The following is a 19857-nucleotide window of genomic DNA, read 5'->3' as shown; positions in this document are numbered from 1 at the left end:
AAAGAGTTGGAGAAAAAGAGAGAAAAATAAAAAAAATCAAAAGAATTAATGGTTTTAAGTAAAACATATTCAATAAATTGAAATGTGTGGGTCAAATGATAGAATATGCTTATACGATTTGTGTAGTGCAAATTGCAGTCATAGTAGTATGTATATATGTTAGAAAGTAATTTAATACTCTTTTGCATTTTCCTTAAGATTATAACATGATAGTTATATATGAGTTCATGTTTTGGCCAATTCGTTCGTGCAAGAGCCATGCTTACTGTGATCTGTGCATATATAATAAATAAATAAATTTTGAAATATTTTTATCTTGAGAGTTATAAATAATGTGTTTTCTGTTATGAAAAATTATACGGCTTTGAGTATAGCGAGAAGGTGTTGCACCAAAAAATAAAAAAATATACAAGTGAGAACGGGTCGGATTAATTTAGACGGGTCTGGATTCTTGATCGAATCGAATCTTGAATTGACAATTTGGCGTAGCATTTGAATCCATTTGGGGTGAGTGTGGCGGGGAGATCTGTCTTTCTTTCTCGACTTTCAGATACTTCAGCATCGCCAATGTCACAGGAAGAACGATTTGGCTATTTTCTAGAATTAGGTTTTTGGCCGAAGCCTCCACTTCTATTTGGTACATCATGTTATTGTAAGACTAGGATTGAATTCTTCAATCTTCAAGACGCTAACTTTTCTGTGTTTCTTTCTGCCTCCATCCATTGCCTTAAATTCCTATTAAAAATATGCATAATTGTGAATTGTGAAGGTCCAAATCATTGGCGGAAACGACACAGCTCTCCTCCAGCTTGCAAACTTTAAAGCTTTACGCAGGCTGCACAGGTTTCTCTCTGTCCCTGTGCCCTTTGTCTCTCCGTAATTGTTATATTTTGTTCATATATTTGTGAAATTGGAATCTATGTGATTTATATAGACTTACAAAGTTACAAGTATATATGTGTAGCACTAGTATGCCAACATTGTACAATCAAGTTGATGAATTTTCAATCTGCATGGAAATTTCAAACTTGTTTGCTTATGTTTGGTGGATAATCATTAAAAAAAAAATTGAATTCTCAATTTTGCTATATGAAGAAATTCAGAGAAGGGAATTTTACATAGACAGACTTTTAGTTTAATTTAATGATAGAGAACTAATAATAAATATATAAAGGCATTACAAGAAGTTGGTAAATCAGACAACGAACCAGTAGGATTTTTAGCACTGAAAATGAAGCAAACGTGTGGTAGTCTGGCCTTATCCGAACCATGGAATTGGTCCTACTACTAGTAAGAGACGATGGAGTGACTGCAAAAAGGAGGGTCTTGTCTCTTGTGCGTATGTTCTACGGAACAATTAATTTTCCGGGAGCTGGACCTGCCAGTCACTATATAGATATGAGCTGAACCAGTTACCTATGGCAGAAGACATGCTGGATTCCTGTTATTTGTACAAACGGACAACATATTTAGTTAGAGCGACAACGAAGTGCTTTGCGTCTAATGTCATCTCAGTTGCATTGATTTTTCTGCTTTGTTTTTGTGGGTATAGTCCATGACTTAATGCATTTATATCTGTGGTAAGACTTAAACTGAATTATGTATTGAAAGTTCACAGAGTCTTTGGTAGATAATTGAAATTAATAGCCATGTTTTTCAAGCTTGTTATAGTCATACTAGTAAGCCTAGCAGCAGCTGAAGATCTCAATTTCATCTACAATGGTTTCCTGTCTGCTAATCTTAGCCTAGATGGCGTAGCCCAAGTCACATCCAATGGCCTTCTGAAGCTTACAAATGACACTGGACTCGGCCATGCCTTCTACCCCAACCCAGTAACCTTCAAGAACTCATCCAATGCTGCCGCTTTCTCCTTCTCTACCACTTTTGTTTTCGCTATCAGATCCGGATTGGGACCACGTTTGGGTGGCCATGGAATTGCCTTTGTCATTGCTCCGACAAGAGGGCTCCCCGGAGGTTTTCAAAACCAGTACCTGGGTGTTTTCAATGAAACCAACAGAGGCAACGCCAACAACCATATTTTTGCTGTAGAGCTTGACCCCGTACAGAACCCCGAGTTTGGCGACATCAACAACAACCATGTTGGGATTGATATCAATGATTTGCGCTCAGTGAACTCAACTCCAGCGGGATATCATGCTCTAAACAATGGCGGTTTCCGAAACTTGACCCTCCTCAGTGGTCAACCAATGCAAGTTTGGGTGGAGTATGATGGTATCCAGAAGCAAATCAATGTCACTTTGGGTCCAATCAATGTTGATAAACCCCATATTCCACTCTTGTCTTTGAAGTATGACCTTTCCACGGTCCTTAACATGATCATGTATGTTGGCTTCTCCTCTACTGCTGGCTCACTCGTCACATCTCATTATGTTCTAGGATGGAGCTTTGAGATGAATGGCCAGGCTCCAGAACTTGTTCTCTCACAACTTCCTAAGCTGCCCCGGATAGGACATAAAAAAATATCTAATTTTTTGACCGTTGGTGTGCCCGTGATGTCTGTGAGTTTGGTTTTGCTAGCAATTTCAAGTTTAATTTATGCCATAAGAAGGAAGAAGAAGTTTGCAGAGCTGCTTGAAGATTGGGAGCTTGAGTATGGGCCTCAAAGGTTTAAATTCAAAGAGTTATATATGGCAACAAAAGGGTTTAGGGAGAAGGAGCTTTTGGGAAGTGGGGGATTTGGTAAGGTCTATAAAGGCATATTACCTTCCTCCAAAACTGAGATTGCAGTGAAGAGGGTCTCACATGAATCAAGACAGGGGATGAAGGAGTTTGTTGCAGAAATTATTAGCATTGGCAGACTTCGTCACCGAAATTTAGTACCACTGTTGGGATATTGCAGAAGAAAAGGGGAGCTGCTCTTGGTCTATGACTACATGCCTAATGGAAGCCTGGACAAATACCTATACGACCAACCAGTGGTCACTCTAAATTGGAGGCAGAGGTTCAGAGTGATCAAAGGTGTGGCTTCAGGGTTGTTCTATCTTCACGAAGAATGGGAACAAGTTGTGGTTCACAGAGATGTGAAGGCCAGTAACATATTACTAGATTCGGAATTTAATGCAAGACTAGGAGATTTTGGCCTTGCAAGATTATATGACCACGGAAAGGACCCTAAGACTACTCGTATAGTTGGAACACTTGGGTATCTAGCTCCGGAGCTTGCACGATTAGGCAGGGCCACAACGCACACCGATGTGTTTTCTTTTGGGGCATTTTTGCTTGAAGTTGCCTGTGGAAGAAGGCCAATGGAGACACAATGTCAAGATCAAGATCTGGATGTGGTTCTGGTTGATTTGGTGTTTTCTTGTTGGAAGAGAAGTAATATTCTTGAGGCAATAGATCTAAACTTGGGTTCAGAATTCATAGCTGAGGAGGTGGAATTGGTGTTGAAGCTTGGGCTGTTGTGCTCTCATTCAGAGCCTTCTGCTAGGCCAAGCATGCGCCAAGTAGTGCATTATTTAGAGGGTGACATTCCACTGCCGGAGTTGTCATCTCTTGGTCTTTCTTCTGGTGGTTTGAAGGTCGCACACCGCGAAGGTTTTGATGATTCGGCAATGTCATATCCGTCTTCTATGGGCAAGGAGATGTCATATGTTCCAGAGTCGTCACTTCTCTCAGGTGGTCGCTGAGGCCAATCAATTAAGATTCTCACCCAAGCTGCCATGCACGAGGCATAGAACATATATATATATATATATATATATATATATATGCAGCTTTAATGTTTCCTCTAGTTTATTGGTTTGTAACTAGTTACTTGTTACATTAAATTATTACCTTGTTGCTGAAATGTGTATTATAATTATTTAGATAGTTTTATTATAAAATAGTTTTTTAGTATTATACTATTTTTTATATCTTTTTGTTGCTGATAATATACTGTTTTTTTATATAAGAAAACAGACATGGAACAATTTTAATCTTAATAAATAGTAAAAAACAAGCAAAAGGACCCGCGCGATGCTGCGGGTTATGAAATTACATCAAATGTGTATAAAGTTGTGGAAAAAAAGAAAATGTAGAAATGATGAGGAAACAAACATTACAAAAATAAAGATATCAGTACAAAAAAATAGTGAGAGTATAAGGAATAGAGAGGCAATCATGAATTATACCTTTAAAGCGAAGAATCGTTAAACAATTTGGTTGAATGACCGCTTCTCATATTTGGATTTCGTACCCAAGATCTCCTGAAACAATCAAAATTTCATGGAAGCCTGAGGGGAAAAAAAACAGAAGGAAAGAGAGCAGAAAACACGTAGTAGTATAGCCAAGTCGAATTTTGTGAAGGAATTTTGAGGCAACACAAAAGGAAAAAAAAAGTAAATAAATCAAAATGAAGAAACATTAACCTAAAAGTTATCTTCGCTTCTTTGTTTTAGGGTAGTTCCTTTTTGGTAAACATAAGTCAAACAAACACACAACCACAATGATAAACACAAACAACACCTGCCAATCTACCAAACCAATTGGTAACCAGTAAGTCAAGAAACTGACCTCATTTAGGTGGGTGTATGGTATATCCATTGCCCTTCTTCAACCATGGATGGCCTTTCCCTTAAGAACCTTTTAACACCCTGTCACCTCGATTTTGCATCAAGGTGGAAGAGGAAATCAAGGTAGATGTATATATTCCATAAAACATGATAAAGGAGCAGTAACAGATAATACAAACAGGAAACATAGAAACAGGATTATAAGGTTTGAAATTGAAAAAAATTTGTTCTTCAAATCAATTCCCATTCCAAAAGTCAAATATGCAGCTCTTATAAGCTCAAAATAGAATAAAACAATGGTACTCCGTAATATTTCTATAGTTATCGTTAAATTACAAAAAGCTCTACCCTAAAATGAATCTCAACAAAACACCCAAAAGATTCAACAATATACTCAGATATTAGAGGGTTTAGGGTTAGAAAACTCATTTTTTTTTTAATTATCAAACAACATAATTGATAAACATTTTTAAGGAAGAAATACCTCATTTCAAAATCTGTAGCTTCCAATCAAATCAGTCATTAGTATACAACACTTCAAATCTCATGAGTAAATAGCAAGTAATTCAACCAAGAAGATATCAATTCCATACTATAGATGCCTATAGTAATACTGTAATGGTATCAGAAGTCAGAACCTAAAAATCAATTCCATATCTAACACTATAACTAACAATCAAATCGTGCAAAGAGATCAGAAGTCAGAACCTAAGAAATCTATTGCATATCTCAAACTATGACATTAATCAGATAGAGAAATTTAAATTGGTATATCATTAAACCAAATTGAATTTCAGATACTTCACTACAGTTTCATGAACCATAAAGAGAGTACACATAGAAGGGAAGATGGCACTTTATCAGTATTTTGGGATTTTTCAATCTATAACATTTGTATGGCTTGTTGGTTTTATTCTGATATTCTAAATAATCCTTTTGCAATCGTAATATTTTGGGGTTTGCATTGCAGCATCCATGTGATTATCAAACTTATACAATGGAACACCCAAGCAATGATGACCAATGCAAGAGTTCAGTGGTAGTAACATATGGGAATCAAGTTACTGGTATTGAATTTACTGTCTGATAGGCTAAAGCCTTTACTCTGACAACGGTCCCAAATGACCTCAACCATGTTGTGTGCTGTTGTTATACCCAGGTATGTTTTGCATTTAGTATTTTCATCAAACCAATGTGTTTTTTTCTCTCTTTAATCAATCTAAATGGTCTGTGACTACAATTTTATTCTACAGAACATAAATAAAGAATTGATACAAAAGCATTCTAGATCTGTCCGCTGCTAGAAACAATAAAGATGTACACCAAAGCGGTTAAGATAAAAGAGGTTAAGATAAAATAATTGTCAATTTCTATTTTGAGAAAAACAAAAGTCTGTTGACAAAAAATCTCTTCACAAAAAAACTGAAAGAAAGAAAGTTTCTTGACAAAAAATCTCCCAGCTAACAAATTCTTCATATGAAAGAAATACTTGAGAATGGAAGGTATAGTGCTACCACCCTTCTCTTTTTTTTTTCTCTTTTTCACTCACACAAACACATATTTTATTGTTGCAAACAATCAATGCTCTGATAATAAGAATGAAACAGGGAACACAGAAGGCTATATGAATGAGAGTATATGTAAAGAAAGAGCTGAAGTTGTGAAGAATGATGTAGAACAACCACTCTTCAATTGAAAAAGAGTGTTAGCTGTAACAAACAACTTCAATGTAGCGAATAAACTGGGAGAGAGAGGATTTAGCCTTGTTTTATAAGGTGACACTTTCTAAACTGCTTGATAAATACTAATGTACAGTTTAACTAATATATGCTAACTTGGACAGGTCGAAGACATAACAGATATAGATTTCTTAAAGGAGGCAGCACAAATATTCATTCCAGGTACATTGTAGCATGATTTCTGTTTGTTCAACCTCTCTAATTCTAAAAACCCAAAACTTCAATATATAACTTTAATTTTCTATAAGTGTTGATCTAGATTTACATTCCCTTTGTCTTGACAACTCAATCAAACATCTCAATCAAAAGTCACCCTAGACAATCAAAATCACAAAACCTTTCTCTCACTCAGGATCAAATCGTTGCACAAACTGTGATCTACATAAGCTTGTGACAATCTTAATATCTAGAATATTATGTTTAATTGTAATTTTAAAGAACAAACCATACATATTCAAGCAAGAAATCTACAGCATGCCTACTCAATCAGGCCATACAATTTTCAGAATTTATGTATCAAGCATATTGAACAAAGAAAGTAAACCATATGTTTTCCCAGACATCATATGCTGGAGAGTCAATCTAAGAAGGGAAGATGGCACTTTATCAGCATGGTTGCTGGTTAATCATTCCTAATTTCTATTTTGTCTTCACTTCTTTTTTCCTTGTGTTTTATCACTAATTTTTTTCTCCATATTTAGAATACAACAACCAACAGCAGAACAAAAAAGAAAATTTTTTCAATAAAAAAAAGCATCCTTAGTTTTTGCTTTCTAATGTTTTATCAGCAATAAAAACAGAAATTGAGAATGATTTCCATTTCTAAGATTTCTCAAAGAGAGCAAAGTCATTGAATTGACAATTGATTTAAAAAATTAATAATAACAATGATGGAAATACCTGAGCTAATCTGTGAGATTCAATTCCCTTCCTGATAGAACCCAATATGTTCTGAAATTTAAATACCTCAACTTCTCTTATATAGCAATAGGGATTACTCAAGAACCTGAAATCAAAGTAACCGAAGGAATGAACCCAAATTCGTAAAAAATAAATAAATAAAACATTAGGGATTACCCCAAAACTTGAAATCAAAGTAACCAAATAAATGAATCCAAATTTGTAAAAAATAAATAAAAAATACGCTAAAGATAGAACATGGCTCAAAACAATATGCGTATATTAATATCAAGCTTAGTTAAACAGATATACACAATGAGTACATTTGATTCAAAACTCATAATCAACCAAGCCCACCAAGCCACCCTAAACAATCAAAATCACAAAACCACTCTCTCACTCAGGATTGAATTGTTGGACAGACTGTGATCTACATAAGTCTGCAGCAATTCTAATATCTAGAATATTATGGTCAATTATAATTTTAAAGGACAAACCATACACATTCAGGCAAGAACTCTACAACATAGATAGCACTTTATCAGCATGGTTGCTAGTTAATCATTCTTAGTTTCTATTTTAGCAAAACCTGATTAATGTCCACTTCTTTTTTGCTTGTTTAAAATGCAACAGCAAACAGCAATTCTAACAGCAGATAAAAAACAGAAACAGCAGAATGCAACAGCCAATAGCATATAAAAAACAAAAAAAATTTAGAATGCAACAGCCAACAGCAGATAAAAAACAGAAAAAAATTTTGAATAAAAAAAAAAGCATGTTTAATCTTTGCTTTCCAATGTTTTATCCAAAAACCTGAAATCAAAGTAACAAAATAAATGAACCCAAATTCGTAAAAAATAACTAAATAAAGCATTATAGATTACCCAAGAACCTAAAATCAAAATAACCAAATAAATGAACCCAACTCTACAAAGGACGAAAAATCTCCTAACCAACAACCAATTATGCAATTATGCATAATTTTCAAAGATCTTAAGTTCATCATGGGAAGCTTTCGGATACAATTATGCATTCCCAATAACAGACCTCTCAAACTTTGGTCTGCAAAATATCCATTCTAGACCATCATTTTCAAAGATCCTCCTATGTCTCATCCTTTAAAAATATTCATACAAAAAAAGTATTGCTCTCATGAGCTATAATTTATGCCTTTGCAGGTGCTTTAGCCTTTCAAGTGATAGAAGAGAGACTGAAAAAGGGAAGAAATAGCTCTTCAATCAATCTTCTAACAGAAGACTTTGCACAAAAATAAACCTAAGGACTCAAAATTCCAACTATACAGTCTATATGAATTCACTTTCTAACATACCATTCATATTTCCACAAAGATGAAAATTCCATACATACAGAACAGTCCTCTACAGAAGCATTTTGACCTAATTTATACCTAATTTATACCTACTTTATATTGTTTTGGCAACTTAAATGAAACTACAACTCAAGTCCATATGTAACTATCCATGTATAATACAAATATGGGTCTTCTGCATTAATGATGCAGAAAGCACTCAAGCTAACGAATATTCCCACCAAAAAATGCAAGAAAATGGTTGGCCTCATTGTATCAGCTTCTATATATTAATCCTTGAAATTTCTGAATTCTGCAGAAATTAAAGAACATGTCCGCACAAAAACTCATTAGTACCGAATACCGATTGCCTTTTTTATTTAACAATATTAACTATTGTCGTTGCGTGTGTGTAAAAATCATGAATTCTTCAACGCCGGCTTCATCATTATCTTCATCTTTTTTCTCCAAGTAAAACAGAAGAATGTTTGAATTCTTTTGTTCTCTCTTGAATCTCTATATAAGTAGCAAGATAAACTTGCACTGCCACAAACCATTAAACTTGTTTTCCACTAATCAAAAAGAAAGAATTCAAAATGGCAGTTGTGGACTGTGAGCTGGAGAAGGAATTGAAACAATTCGATGAAACAAAAGCTGGTGTCAAAGGCCTGGTAGACGCTGGGGTGACCAAGCTCCCAAGAATGTTCAGACACCCTCCAGAGACCCTACCTTCCCCCAACCAAAACAATGGCCTTGACTCCAACCTCCAAGTTCCTGTCATTGATCTCAAGGATGTCGACATCTGCGACAGGCGAAAAGAGATCATCAACGACCTTCGAAAAGCAGCTGAAGAATGGGGTTTCTTTCAGATTGTGAATCATGGAATTCCAATTGCTGTCATGGATGAGGTGCTCAAAGGTGTTCGAGGTTTTCATGAGCTTCCCAAGGAGGCCAAGGAGGAGTGGTATTCGCGCGATTTTAAGAAGAAGGTCAACTTCTTCAGCAATGGAAGTGGTAGAAGGGCGCGAGGAGAAGCTGGGAGGTCAGCGTCTAGCTCATATCCTAAAATTGCTACAAACATGAAATCCCTTAGCATGAAGATAGCTGAATTTTCTAAAGCTATTCCATGCTCACTTAGTGGTTCATCAAATGTCAGAAGATGTCAAGTAAAGACAGGGTGCTCTGGCACTATTGATGCAAGAGAGCACAGAAATCTTTCTGGTAAGAAGTAAAAGATATGTTAAGTTTTATGTTAATTTTGTAATTCCAAAAGTCATCAAAAGTTCAAACTTCCAACACACTGAGTTATGTAAATGACAAATGGTTTATGACCTAGATTTATGTTCACTTACAATTTTGTGTATTCCATGATACAAATCTGAATTCAAATTTATCATGAAATCTATCTATTTCCTATCTATTTTCAGTCAGAACGCCATGTTACAATGTAACGATTATACTCTCTGTTAGGTCCCTGGATAGATTCTGGTGCCAAGCCGTGGCATGAGTTGGGGAAAACGTGAACAATAGGCTAAGAGCTCTTCTATTGCTTTCATAGTTCACAATGGGCTAAGTTTTCTAAATCAGCATTACCCCACCATCCAAAATCCTTCAAAAGGCTAGAGTTCAGTACCAAAAAAAGAGTTGAGGTACTGGGTCAAAACATGCAGTCTGCCTCAAAGTTGTCAAATTTTCCTAAAATACAATGTCTAATGCAGAGGCCTGAGTACTCAGACAATTGTCTAATGCAGTATCACATGAATGGTTAGAAAGAGTTTTCCATTTTGCAGACCTATGCCTTAGATCAACCATTATTAGGGTACAAAGACTAATTTGATGGTCAATACCAAGGACAAAAATATTGATGCCTTATAACTGTTTCTTTATTATTCCTATCCATTATATATATTGTCAAAATAGTTTTTCCTCTGTAAAAGGACAAAAATTCTGTAGCTTTTGATCCTTTATTGCTTCGTTACAGAATTTGGCAAACCTGAAATCTATCAATTTGGAAAGCTGCCATCAATTCAATATAAAAAAATAAATAAAAAAATAAAAAAACATGCTCAGTCTTTGCTTTCCAATGCTTTATCCAAAAACCTAAAATCAAAGGAATCAAATAAATGAACCCAAATTCCTAAAAAATAACTAAATAAACCATTAGAGATTACCAAGAATCTGAAATCAAAATAACCAAAAAAATCAACACAACTCTACAAACCAACAATCAAATTCATGAAATAAAGACCCAAAGATCTGTTAAAAAGTTGATGAGATGCATACCTGAAGACAAACGATGCAAATATTCGCAAGGAAGAAAGATGGAAGCCTGAGTCGAAGGGTGTAGAAAAGAAGAAATCTCCCGATCCCAAATCTGTGACACGAAGATTGAAAGCACGGCTGGATTTGCAGCTCACCTCCCAAACAAAAATCGACGGCCTCCAACGCATCTCCAGCAACGAACACAGTTCTCCCATGGCTGCCCCCCAACCAGCTGGTTGCAAACGAACGAAAGCCACGACTCTGTCTCAGCCAACAAAACGATCTCAACGAAGGAGGAGGGGCAAAAACGGGAACAAAAGAAGATGTTTAGTCAAGGGCAGTTTCGTCAATTCACTGTGCAGCAAAAAAAAACAGAAACAGCAGAAAAATGAGGGGCATTTCCGTCATTACACTGTGCTTAGCTACAGTGTTTAGTTGCATTGGGCTTTAGTATATATAGAATTAGAACGGGAAAAGGAGCAATTTTAAGAGGTGGCAGTCGGGCGGGTTGGGTCCGGAATGCGGGCCGAATCTTGGACTAGTAATTACTGGATGAGTGTGGCGGAGAGCTCCGCAGGCCTCCTCAAGTTCTCAACTTTCAGGTCCTTCACCGTCGTCCGATGTCAAAACAGATCTTTGGCCATTTTCTAGAGAATGGGTTTTGGCGGAAACCTCCATTTCTATTTGGTACATCACGTTGTTGTAAGAGCAGGATTGAATTCTTCAACCTTCTAGACGCTAGCTTTTCTGTGTTTTTGCCTCCAACTATTTTGGCTCCGTCGCCTTAAACCAAGTACATTTGCATCACTGTGAAGGTTCAAAATTTAGTCGTGGAAACGACAGACCTCTCCCCCAGCTCAGCACACTTTGAAGCACTGGACTGGCCACAGGTTTCTTTCTGTCCCTGCGCCCTTTGTGCGTCTGTAATTGTCAAGTTTTCTCTAATGTCTTCGTGAAACTTGAATTTACATTATATATCTCGACTTACTGGTGTGCCAATATTGTAGCACTAGTTGATGATTGTGGCAATCTGCATGGAAATTGCAAACTTGTTTGCTTTTGTTTCGGTATGTAATCATTTTATAAAAATGAATTTGGCATTTTGCTGCATGAAGAATTTGAGAGATGGGTTTTGTTTTTTTTGTTCTTTTGTTCTTTTTACTTTAATAAGTGAAGCAGACGTGCCATGGTAACCCCACATTTAGCTGGCATGGAATTGATCTCGGGACACTTGTTTACTCCTTTTTGGTCATAACAGTGATCGTGATTAAGATATGGGGTCGGAGAGTCTTGTGCCTTGGTATCTATAGAATTGATCATAACACTAGTGGGAGACGAGTGTGAGTGATTGTGAAAGTAAGGTCTTGTCTTGTGCGTACATTGCATGGAAGAATAAATTTTCTCAGGGCTGGAGGTTGGACCAACCAAGCACTATACAGTCTGAATTAGTATGAGCTGAAAAGTTGCGTATGGCGGCAGGCACTTGACAGTCTGTATTGCTGTTTTTTATTGGTACACGGAGACAACATATTTAATTAGTGTGACAATGAAGGGTCACCTCACCTGCATTGGTTTTTGCTTTATTTTGGTGGTTACAGGTGATGACTTGATGCATATGGTATTCGTTATAAGACTTCAACTGAAGTATGTGAAAATAAAGTTTCCAGAGGCGTTAGAGAGAATTAAGAATGATAGCCTTGTTTTTCAAGCTTCTGATGATACTCACACTTGCAAGCCTAGCAGCAGCTGAAGATGTCAGTTTCACCTACAATGGTTTCCGATCTGCTGATCTTAGCGTAGACGGCAATGCCCAATTCACACCCAATGGTATTTTAGTGCTAACGAATGATACTGAACAGCAAATTGGCCATGCCTTCTACCCCAACCCAGTAACCTTCAAGAACTCATATTCCAATTCCAATGCTTTCTCATTTTCTACCACTTTTGTCTTTGCTATTAGGTCCCCACTTGCAACTCGGGGTGGCCATGGACTCGCCTTTGTCATTGCTCCGCAAAGAGGGCTTCCTGGAGCTCTAAACGGCCGTTTCCTAGGCCTTTTCAACCTGGCTAACAATGGGAATACCACCAATCATGTTTTTGCTGTAGAGCTTGACACTGTATGGACCGAAGGGTTCCATGACATCAATAACAACCATGTTGGGATTGATATTAATGGTTTGAAATCGGAGGACTCTGCTAGTGCAGCATACTATGCTAAAAAGAATGGTGGGTTACGGAACTTGACCCTCATCAGTGGTCAACCAATGCAAGTTTGGGTAGACTATGATGGTACCAAGAAGCAAATCAATGTCACTTTGGCTCCAATCAATGTTGATAGACCCCATGCTCCCCTTATTTCTTTAAACTATGACCTTTCCTCAATCCTTAACAGAACCATGTATGTTGGCTTCTCCTCCGCCACTGGCTCACTTCCCACGTCCCATTATGTTTTGGGCTGGAGTTTTAAGATGAATGGCCAGGCTCAAGAACTTGCTCTCTCACAACTTCCCAAGCTGCCTCGGATAGGAGGTAAAAAAATATCTAAACTCATAACCATTGGTGTGCCTGTGATATTTGTGAGTTTGGTTTTTCTAGCAATTTTGGGTGCTATCTATGCCATAAGAAAGAAGAAGTTTGCAGAGCTGCTTGAAGATTGGGAGCTTGAGTATGGGCCTCAGAGATTTAAATACAAAGAATTATATATTGCCACCAAAGGGTTTAGGGAAAAAGAACTTCTGGGACGTGGGGGATTTGGTAAGGTCTATAAGGGCATATTACCCACCTCTAAAACTGAGATTGCTGTGAAGAGGATCTCACATGAATCAAGACAGGGGATGAGGGAATTTGTGGCAGAAATTGTCAGCATTGGCAGGCTTCGTCACCGTAATTTGGTACCACTATTGGGCTATTGCAGAAGAAAAAGGGAGCTATTCTTGGTCTATGACTATATGCCTAATGGAAGCCTAGACAAGTACCTCTATGACCAACCAATGGCCACTCTCAATTGGAGCCAGAGGTTTAAAGTCATTAGAGGTGTAGCTTCAGGGTTGTTTTATCTTCATGAAGAATGGGAACAAGTTGTGGTTCACAGGGATGTCAAGGCAAGTAATGTATTACTAGATAGGGAGTTGAATGGAAGACTAGGAGACTTTGGCCTTGCAAGATTATACGACCATGGCACAGACCCTCAAACTACTCATATAGTTGGAACAGTTGGGTACCTTGCTCCGGAGCATACAAGATTCGGCAGGGCCACAACAAGCACTGATGTGTTTTCTTTCGGGGCATTTGTGCTTGAAGTTGCCTGTGGAAGAAGGCCAATAGAGATAAAAGGTCCACTTCAGCATGTTGTATTGGTTGATTGGGTGTTTTCTTGTTGGAAGAGAGGTAATATTCTTGAGGCAAGAGATCGAAAGTTGGGCACAGTAATTATATCTGAGGAAGTGGAATTGGTGTTGAAGCTTGGGCTGTTGTGCTCTCATTCAGAGCCTTCAGCTAGGCCAAGCATGCGCCAAGTTGTTCAGTATTTGGAGAGTGACATTGCTTTGCCAGAGCTCTCACTTCTTGGGCTCACTTCCACTGGCTTGACTTTTGCGCCCCATGAAGGTTTTGATGATTTTGCGCAGTCATATCCCTCTTCTTCAGTCAAGGGGGTTTCAAATATTGAGTCAGCAGTTCTCTCAGGTGGTCGTTGACTTCAAGAATTAGGATTCTCTTGCAAAGTGGAATTCATAGCTAATGCGCTTTGATTGTTAGCTCTAGTACTTGTTTATTTTTGTTTACTTTAATATAAATTAAGGGGGCAAAACAATCTGTACCGCAGTGCTTTTTACTTGTTAGGTTGTAATTATGTTTATGGTGCATAAATAAAGTACCATTTGCCAACGCTGTAATTATCCTATTTACCCTCACCTGATGATTGGTTTATCAATTTTATATGAAAACAACATTTATTCATGTGGATCACCAGCTTTTTCCCTGTATTTTTCTGGTCTTCCCGGCTTTTGGTTTCTTAATGTCTGTCTGTTTTTGTGTCCCTCTGGCTTGGTATATTATCATTTTTATAAAAATGAGTTCTGGCATTTTGCAGCATGAAGAAATTCAGAGAAGGGTTTTTGTTTTATTTAAAAAAAAAAAAAACTTTAATTAGTGAAGCAGACGTGCCATGGTTGTCCCACCTTACCTGGCATGATTTTCATCTTGGGGCACTTGCATACTACCCGTTTGATAATGACAGAGATAGTAATTAAGATGTGGGGTCGGAGTCTTGTACCTTTGTTTTTGTCGAATTGATCATAACACTAGAAGGAGAGTAACGATTGGAGTGATTGTGAAAGTAAGGTCTTGCCTTTTGCGTACACTGCATGGAAGAACTAATTTTCTCAGCGCTGGAGGCTGGACTAACCATTCACTATACAGTCTCATTCAATATGAGTTGAAAAGTTCCGTATGGTGGCAGGCACTTGTCAGTGTGGATTATTGTTTTTTCTGGTACACAAGGACAACTCAGCTGCATTGGTTTTTGCTTGACTTTGGTGGTTATAGTCGATGACTTGATTCATATGGTAGTGGTTATAAGACTTAAACAAAGTATGAAAGATAGTCTCCAGAGGTGTTGGAGAGAATTAAGAATGATAGCCATGTTTTTCAAGCTTCTAATACTCGCACTTGCAAACCTAGCAGCAGCTGAAGATGTTAATTTCACCTACAATGGTTTCCGGTCTGCTAATCTTAGCCTTGACGGCAATGCCCAATTCACACCGAATGGTCTTTTGATGGTGACGAATGACACTGAAGAGCAAAAGGGCCATGCCTTCTACCCCAACCCAGTTACCTTCAAGAACCCATATTCCAATTCCAATGTTTTCTCCTTTTCTACCACTTTTGTCTTTGCTATCAGGTCAGTATCTGCAACTCTGGGTGGCCATGGAATGGCCTTTGTCATTGCTCCGAAAAGAGGGTTTCCTGGAGCTTCTGGCAGCCCTTTCCTAGGCCTTTTCAACCGGACCAACAATGGCAATCCCACCAATCATGTTTTTGCTGTAGAGCTTGACACTGTACGGTCCGCCGCGTTCAATGACATCAATAACAACCATGTTGGGATTGATATTAATTGTTTGAACTCGACGGACTCTGCTAGTGCATCATACTATGCTAAAAAGAATGGCGGGTTACGGAACTTGACCCTCAACAGTGGTAAACCAATGCAACTTTGGGTGGAATATGATGGTACCCATAAACAAATCAATGTCACTTTGGCTCCAATCAATGTTGATAAACCTCATGCTCCACTTATTTCTTTAAACCATGACCTCGCCCCAATCCTTAACAAAACCATGTACGTTGGCTTCTCCTCCTCCACTGGCTCAGTTCCCACGTCTCATTATATTTTGGGCTGGAGCTTTAAGATGAATGGCCAGGCTCAAGAACTTGTTCTCTCACAACTCCCCAAGCTGCCCCGGGTAGGAGGTAAAAAAATGTCTAAACTCTTAACCATTGGTGTTCCTGTGATATCTGCGAGTTTGGTTTTTCTAGCAATCTCTGGTGTAATTTATGCCATAAGAAGGAAGAGGAAGTTTGCAGAGCTACTTGAAGATTGGGAGCTTGAGTATGGGCCTCAGAGGTTTAAGTACAAAGAATTATATATTGCCACCAAAGGGTTTAGGGAAAAGGAACTTCTAGGAAGAGGGGGATTTGGTAAGGTCTATAAAGGCATATTACCCACCTCTAAAACTGAGATTGCTGTGAAGAGGATCTCACATGAATCAAGACAGGGGATGAAGGAATTTGTGGCAGAAATTGTGAGCATCGGCAGGCTTCGTCATCGGAATTTAGTACCACTCTTGGGCTATTGCAGAAGAAAAGGGGAGCTACTCTTGGTCTATGACTACATGCGTAATGGAAGCCTGGATAAGTACCTCTATAACCAACCAACGGCCACTCTCAATTGGGGCCAGAGGTTTAAAGTCATTAGAGGTGTAGCTTCAGGGTTGTTTTATCTTCATGAAGAATGGGAACAAGTTGTGGTTCACAGGGATGTCAAGGCAAGTAATGTATTACTAGATGGGGAGTTGAATGGAAGACTAGGAGACTTTGGCCTTGCAAGATTATACGACCATGGCACAGACCCTCAAACTACTCATATAGTTGGAACAGTCGGGTACCTTGCTCCCGAGCAGGCAAGATCCGGCAAGGCCACAACGAGCACTGATGTGTTTTCTTTTGGGGCATTTTTGCTTGAAGTTGCCTGTGGAAGAAGGCCAATAGAGACACAAGGTCCACTTCAGGGTGTGATATTGGTTGATTGGGTGTTTTCTTGTTGGAAGAAAGGTAATATTCTTGAGGCAAGAGATGGAAACTTGGGCACAGAAATTATATCCAAGGAAGTGGAACTGGTGTTGAAGCTTGGGCTGTTGTGCTCTCATTCAGAGCCTTCAGCTAGGCCAAGCATGCGCCAAGTTGTGCAGTATTTGGAAGGTGACATTGCTTTCCCAGAGCTCTTATTTCTTGGGCACTCTTCCAGTGGCTTGACCTTTGCGCCCCATGAAGGTTCTGATGATTTTGCAAAGTCATATCCGTCTTCTTCTTTCACGGGGCTTTCATATGTTGAGTCGACACTTCTCTCAGGTGGTCGTTGACTCCAAGAATTAGGATTATCTTAGAATTCATAGCCAATGCACTTTAGTATTTATTATTGTTGTTAACTTTGATATAAATTAAGGAGGCAAAAGAATCTGTACTGCAGTGCTTATTAGGTTGTTCATGTAACATATGTTTGTGGTTCGTCTACTGATTGGTATATGTAACAAGTATATTAATAAAGTACTATTAGCCAAGTAAACCGCTGTAATATCCTATTTACCCTCATCTGATGAGGGGCTAATCATTTTTATAAGAAAAGAAGAGTTTAGATAAATATTCATCTGGATCACCAGCCTTTGCTTGGGATTTCTCTTGTCTTCCGGGCTCTCGGTTTTTTACTGTTCGTCTTTGTTTATGTCCCCTCTGGCTCGTACCGTCAAGGTTATCTTAAAAAAAGAAGCTTGAACTGAAATCCACTAACGAGGAAAGACAAGGTTTCAGCTTTTCATCATACGAGCTGTGATAGAATAGACTATGCCTCCGTATCCGACTAGGAATTTGGACAACTTGGGTCAATTTGTTGTACAAGGATTGTAGAATATCCCTTAGCTACTTTTATCTGGTAATTACCATTTCTTATTGACTTGCGGGGTGTTTACCCAAACTTTCAGTTCAGAAGTTGAATTTATTATTGTGATCACTAGCAAAAAGATCCAAACTTTAGTTCTATATGATTCTTGGATTCTAACTTTTTCCCTAGATTTTCAATTACATATACATGTAGTATCTAGTAGGGAAATTGAAAGCAGATTTTGGACTAGTTGTATGGAATAATTTTTTTTGTTAATTTGTGACAATGTCCGGTACATTGACTTTTCTTTGGTGACTATTATTTGTTGAGTTTATGCAAAGACTTGCAATGAAGGATATGTTAAAAGTTCGGAAAGGCCTTGGCTGAGAATCAAGATTAGCCATGTTTTCCAAGCTTGTAATATTCATACTGGTAAGCTTAGCAGCAGCAGAAGATCTCAGTTTCATCTACAATGGTTTCCGCTCTGATAACCTTAGCCTAGACGGCATTGCAGGAGTCACACCCAATGGTCTTTTGAGGCTTACAAACGACACTAAACAGAACCAGGGTCATGCCTTCTATCCCCACCCAGAAACCTTCAAGAACTCATCTAATGGCACAGTTTTCTCCTTCTCTACCACTTTCGTCTTTGTTATTAGATCAGAATATGCAGATCTGAGTGCCCATGGCATGGCTTTCGTTGTTGCTCCAACAAGAGGTCTTCCGGGAGCTCTTCCAAGACAGTACCTTGGCCTTTTCAATGAGACCAACAATGGCAATGCCACCAATCATGTTTTTGCCACCAAGATGAATGGCAAGGCTCAAGAGCTCTCACAACTTCCCAAGCTGCCTCGAATAGGAGCTGACAAAATATATTAACTTTTGACCATTGGACTGCCTATGATATTTGTGAGTATTGTTCTGGTAGTATTTCTTACTGGTGTAAACTATGCCATTAGAAAAAAGAAGTTTGCAGAACTCCTTGAAGACTGGGAGCTTGAGTATGGGCCTCAAAGGTTTAAATACAAAGAGTTGTATATTGCCACAAAAGGGTTTAGGGAAAAGGAGCTTTTGGGAAAGGATGGATTTGGTAAGGTTTACAGAGGTATATTACCCACCTCAAAAATTGAAATTGCCGTGAAGAGGATCTCACATGATTCAAGACAGGGGATGAAGGAGTTTGTTGCAGAAATTGTCAGCAATGGTCGGCTTCGTAGCAGAAATTTAGTCCCACTCTTGGGCTACTGCAGAAGAAAGGGGGAGCTACTTTTGGTCTATGAGCACATGCCTAACGGAAGCCTGGACAAGTACCTATATGGCCAGCCGGCTATCGCTCTTGATTGGAGCCAGAGGTTCAGAGTCATCAAAAGTGTTGCTTCAGGATTGCTTTATCTGCATGAAGAATGGGGGATTTTGGGCTTGCAAGACTTGATGATTTTGCAAATGGCGGGGGATACACAGAGTCATTATATGTTCCAGAGCCGACGCTCCTCTGTGGTGGTCGCTGACACCAAGCAAGTAGGATTCTCTGGAAAACTGGGATTCAAACGCAACGCATGCATATGCAGCTTTGAATGTCACCTCTTTGTAGTTTTATTTTCCCATAGAAAAGCGATGTGAAATGGAAAACAGTTTGTATGTAAGGTCTCTGTGAAAAAAAAAATTATGAAAAAAATCATTATATTGTACTCAAAATCTTTGTGCCACTGGCAAACGAGTGAAACCTTTTCACAACAGAATCAGGAAAACAAAAAATGGAGAAAGTGTTAGCTTATAAGTGTACTTTGTGTGTGTGTGTGTGTGTATACTTAGAGCTGTCTATGTTTGTGCGTCCCTCATATTCTTGAGCGAGAAAGCTGCAAGCCACCACAATCCAGTGCACATGTCAACAACTTGTATTTGAATCTAGAAAGGAAATAACCAAAAAACCTTTTCAAGTGGTAACCAAAGGTAAAAAGTAAGTCCTTTTCAATGAAA

At 38.3% G+C, this 19857-nt stretch overlaps 4 protein-coding genes, 1 long non-coding RNA gene and 1 pseudogene across 5 annotated transcripts; 5 read left to right on the top strand and 1 right to left on the bottom strand.

The window, feature by feature from the left end:
- The first annotated feature begins 380 nt into the window (after positions 1–380).
- Positions 381–3864, top strand: LOC117632974 (L-type lectin-domain containing receptor kinase IV.1-like). The gene is made up of 3 exons (XM_034366626.1): positions 381–652; positions 770–843; positions 1672–3864. Exons 1-3 carry the CDS (start codon positions 645–647, stop codon positions 3648–3650), a joined length of 2061 nt encoding a protein of 686 aa, XP_034222517.1. The 5' UTR covers positions 381–644; the 3' UTR covers positions 3651–3864.
- A 96-nt stretch (positions 3865–3960) lies between these two features.
- Positions 3961–7148, bottom strand: LOC117631930. The gene is made up of 3 exons (XR_004586408.1): positions 4519–7148; positions 4137–4238; positions 3961–3984 (listed from the first exon to the last, which is right to left on the bottom strand). It is a non-coding gene; the product is annotated as an uncharacterized LOC117631930 (long non-coding RNA).
- Positions 7149–9061: 1913 nt separating this feature from the next.
- LOC117630508 (1-aminocyclopropane-1-carboxylate oxidase homolog) lies at positions 9062–9697 on the top strand. The gene has a single exon (XM_034363215.1). The coding sequence runs from the start codon at positions 9062–9064 to the stop codon at positions 9695–9697; it is 636 nt and encodes a 211-aa protein (XP_034219106.1).
- Positions 9698–12366: 2669 nt separating this feature from the next.
- Positions 12367–14609, top strand: LOC117632141 (L-type lectin-domain containing receptor kinase IV.1-like). Its single transcript, XM_034365560.1, has one exon. The coding sequence runs from the start codon at positions 12416–12418 to the stop codon at positions 14420–14422; it is 2007 nt and encodes a 668-aa protein (XP_034221451.1). The 5' UTR covers positions 12367–12415; the 3' UTR covers positions 14423–14609.
- A 749-nt stretch (positions 14610–15358) lies between these two features.
- On the top strand, positions 15359–17365 carry LOC117632201 (L-type lectin-domain containing receptor kinase IV.1-like). Its single transcript, XM_034365627.1, has 2 exons — positions 15359–16196; positions 16263–17365. Exons 1-2 carry the CDS (start codon positions 15359–15361, stop codon positions 17363–17365), a joined length of 1941 nt encoding a protein of 646 aa, XP_034221518.1.
- Positions 17366–18282: 917 nt separating this feature from the next.
- LOC117630507 lies at positions 18283–19500 on the top strand (annotated as a pseudogene).
- The last annotated feature ends 357 nt before the right edge of the window (positions 19501–19857 follow it).

The sequence above is a fragment of the Prunus dulcis genome, chromosome 6 (genome assembly GCF_902201215.1).
Source record: "Prunus dulcis chromosome 6, ALMONDv2, whole genome shotgun sequence".
NCBI classification, from domain to species: Eukaryota; Viridiplantae; Streptophyta; class Magnoliopsida; order Rosales; family Rosaceae; genus Prunus; species Prunus dulcis.
Note: the sequence above shows the minus strand (reverse complement) of the source record. Positions and strands in the feature narration are given on the sequence as shown.